The sequence below is a fragment of the Microtus ochrogaster genome, chromosome 7, assembly GCF_000317375.1.
Source record: "Microtus ochrogaster isolate Prairie Vole_2 chromosome 7, MicOch1.0, whole genome shotgun sequence".
In the NCBI taxonomy this organism is placed as follows: Eukaryota; Metazoa; Chordata; class Mammalia; order Rodentia; family Cricetidae; genus Microtus; species Microtus ochrogaster.
In genome coordinates this window covers 57,469,370-57,472,849 of record NC_022014.1, presented here as the reverse complement: position 1 = coordinate 57,472,849, position 3,480 = coordinate 57,469,370, and the positions used below count along the sequence as shown (strand labels likewise).

The 3,480-nt window shown below is 46.1% G+C and overlaps 1 protein-coding gene across 11 annotated transcripts in view; it reads left to right on the top strand.

Moving 5' to 3' along the window:
* The window catches only part of Tenm2 (teneurin transmembrane protein 2), a 1,251,952-nt gene that overhangs the window by 1,208,957 nt on the left and 39,515 nt on the right, over window positions 1-3,480 (top strand). For all 11 annotated transcript variants that reach the window (XM_026780485.1, XM_026780490.1, XM_026780489.1 and 8 more), the window contains one exon: window positions 1,957-2,111. In XM_026780485.1, coding sequence (XP_026636286.1) covers window positions 1,957-2,111 — 155 coding nt within the window. The remainder of the gene's footprint in view (window positions 1-1,956; window positions 2,112-3,480) is intronic.

The window sequence follows — 3,480 nt, the reverse complement described above, 5'->3', positions numbered from 1 at the left end:
GGGGGGGGGGGGGGGGAAGGGGGGGAATGTATGCTCAATGGGAGGTAAAGCTTTTTCCTCTTAGTCAAAAGGATGCAGGCTAGATCAGTGGAAGGTTCTCAGCCTTCCCAATACCGCAACTCTTTATACAGTTCCTCACGTTGTGGTGACCCTCAACCATAAAATTATTTTCATTCCTATTTCATAACTGTAATTTTGCTACCGTTATGAATCATAATATAAATATCTGTATTTTCTGATGGTCTTCGGTGACCCCTGTGAAAGGTCATGACCCATAGGTTGAGAAGCACTGCCCTTGTCTTTTTCCTTAAATTAATCCAGTTGGCCTAGCTGACCTCCTAGCCAAGGGATTCTCCCTCAAGAAGATAGATTCACCATAAGCCACACTAAAGGGGACAGGAGGAATAAATTAACCCTTTAATGAGATAGTGTACTTCTCTTTCCCAGAATTCCCAGCTCCTGGTACAGTCTCTACAAGCCACCATAAGGTTCTGTTGAGTCTGCCTTCCTGTCTGGGTTCTTACTCAGAACGATGCAACTTCTCCCTTTTTCTTCAGAAGCTGGCCTGAGCCTAAGTGGCCATTTGATACTTTGGGCCTTCTCCCTTTTCCTCTAAACCCCTTCCCTGCCTGTGCCTGCTTATCTACTATATGGCTGACCCCCATGCTGACTTAACTTAAATAGCCTGGCTTCCTCTTGTTCTTCTCCATCTTCCTCCTCCAGGCAACTGCCGAGATTCACAACTTGCCTGCCTTGGGTATTTTTCTTTTAAACTCTAATTAAATTGTCCTTGAGCTCCAGAGATTAAAAAGAAAAAAGAAAAATTTGGAGAGAGCTGGATAGATGTCTCACTTAGTAAAGTGTTTGTGGCATAAACATGCCATGTGGCATCTACGTTTAAAAAAAAATGAGGTGCAGTGGTACACACCTGTAATCCCTACTCTGGAGAAGTATAGAGACAGGGGGAATCCCTAATTACATCAGATCGGGAGGCTCCAGGTTCCGTGAGAGACCCTGTCTCAAAAAATAAAGCAGACAGCACCCAATATCGGCCTCTGGCCTCCAGATGTACAAACATGTATTGCATGTGCATGCATGCACACACACACCACAAATTAAATAAATAATCAAATAAGAAAGGGTAAATATCATTTCCATGATTCCTGTCCTGGGGAGTTCTTGGAATCGATAAAGCGTCTATTTGAAAGGACTAAAGATGCTCAGGGTTAAAGAGCAATCATATCAGGGTCTAACTCTTGTTAGCATTTTTAGCAACTGCGTGAGCAGCCTGCAGCGTGGATTAAGGATGCCAAGCCTTGTACTTGGGCACTGAAATGAAAAAGCAAAAGAAATAGAAGCTGCAGTCTGGGTCTTATCAGTCCTGCTGTGACAGGGAAATGCTAGGGCTCTGTGTCCCCTGGGGGCACTGGAGTGCTGATTGGAGTCAAGGCTTAATTGGGAATTCTTCCTGGAGGATATATTTTGGATTGGGAGTTTGTGGCTGAAAGCATCGGTGTTTCTCAGCCCTATTCTCACAATTAGTTGTGAAGGGTATTTGAGTAATAGACTACCAGTCTTTTTTTTTTTTTAGAGCAATGGACTTTGATAATAATTTGTTTTCTGGAGAGAGCAGAGCTGGGGCTGTTTCCACCTTCACTTGCAACCCTGGTTTCTCTGCAGTTCAAGATGATGTCATTGGTTGGGGGGGTGGATACACCTAGCACCCTGGGAATGGTGCAAGTCACAGCACAGAGCCCTTGAGAAATGTTTGCCTTGAAAGCACTGAGAGTTACTGCTCTGAAGGATGCCCCCCCATCCACGTAAGGTCCCTGGTCCAAACACATCACGCCCAGAGTAGGATTTCCTCCATCTCCTCCACAAACCACCTTTCTGTCAAAACACAAAACAACAACAAACAAAGAAACAAAAATCCCATCCCAATGCTTACCTCCCCAGGCATTGCCGTGGATAAGAACGGGCTCATGTACTTCGTTGATGCCACCATGATCCGGAAGGTCGACCAAAATGGAATAATCTCCACCCTGCTGGGGTCCAATGACCTCACAGCTGTCCGGCCACTGAGCTGTGACTCCAGCATGGATGTGGCCCAGGTGGGACTCTTTATTTCTCAATCTTAACCAGCTCCTAGGTCTTAGCCCGTGGTTCTCACGTGTTCCTATGTGAGTTGGGAGTATGAGCTGCGCACACTGATCATAGCTTGGAGAGGAATCAGATGAACTAGACATCAAGATGGAAAATACTGTAGGATAGGAATGAGAGAGAAGAGAGAGGGGCAATACAAGGGAAGTAGATTTGGGAGGGGGAGAGAGCGAGAGAACAGAGAGGGTGATGCTTCTCTGAGAAGCGGAGCTGGTGGCACACTCCTGCAGTGGCAGATTATAGGGTAGGGGCTGCTGTGTAATTATCTCTCGTCTCCACCATTTTCAAAGATTTGAGACTGTACGGTTTCGCGTTACATGTCAATCAGAGTTCCCCTGTTGATCTGGAGCGATCGCATCGTCACCATATAAACCTCCACTTTGTGTAGCAGTGACTAGAGCAAAGCCCTCCTCAGCCATCCTCCCAAGTGTGTGCTTCATCAGGCCTCTTGCCACGGCGGAGAACCACAGGCCCCTCAAATGTGCAGCATTTGTTCAGAAAAGCCGATGTGTGTGTTCACCCTGCCTGTGAGAGTCTTTTCAACCCTTGGTCAACCTCATAAATTTCAGCTCAAATTCCCCCACCAAACTGACAACTTGCCACTGAGACTTTGATTTCAAATTCCACAGAGGAAGAATGTATTTGACTTGGCTCTGTTCGCTCCTTTTTTCAAACACTCGAGTTGTAGTTTTGTTGGCCAGCCTGTTCTTTGTCTGTTCTTTGGGCTGGGGCCACCTCCCGAGCCACATGGCTGCTTTTCGCAATTTAGACAAATGTGTCTTCTCCAAATGAACACAGCCTTCTCTGACCCGTGGCTTGGGGAGCTGAGCGCGGGCTAAATTGCTTTGGTCCCTTTTGCATTTATCTACCTGTACCACTGCATTTAATGGCTGCAGTGCTGGCGAGTCTTCTGAAGCCGAACAACACTGGAGCCAGCAGGACTTGAGTCAGGACAGACGACATCGAAGGAAGAGTTTGTCACATGCTCCCTTCTTCTCTGTCATAAACAGCCAGCTCAGGCAAATAGTTCAGTGATAAGTGGGCCACAGTAAGTGTGCTACTTAAATGCTAAGTCGGTGCCAGGGAGCTGTCTCAGCAGCTAAAGGCACTTGTTGCTCTGGCAGAAGACTTGGGTTTGAAACCCAGCACCCAAGCAGTGGCTTACAACCATCCATAAATCCAATTCCAGGAGATCCAATATCCTTGCCCTCTTCTGATCAGGCACACACATGGTGCCAACATACGTTCAGGGAAAGAATTAACACATATAGAATAAAATAAATAGGTTTTTTTTGGTTTTTTTTTTGGTTTTTTTTTTTT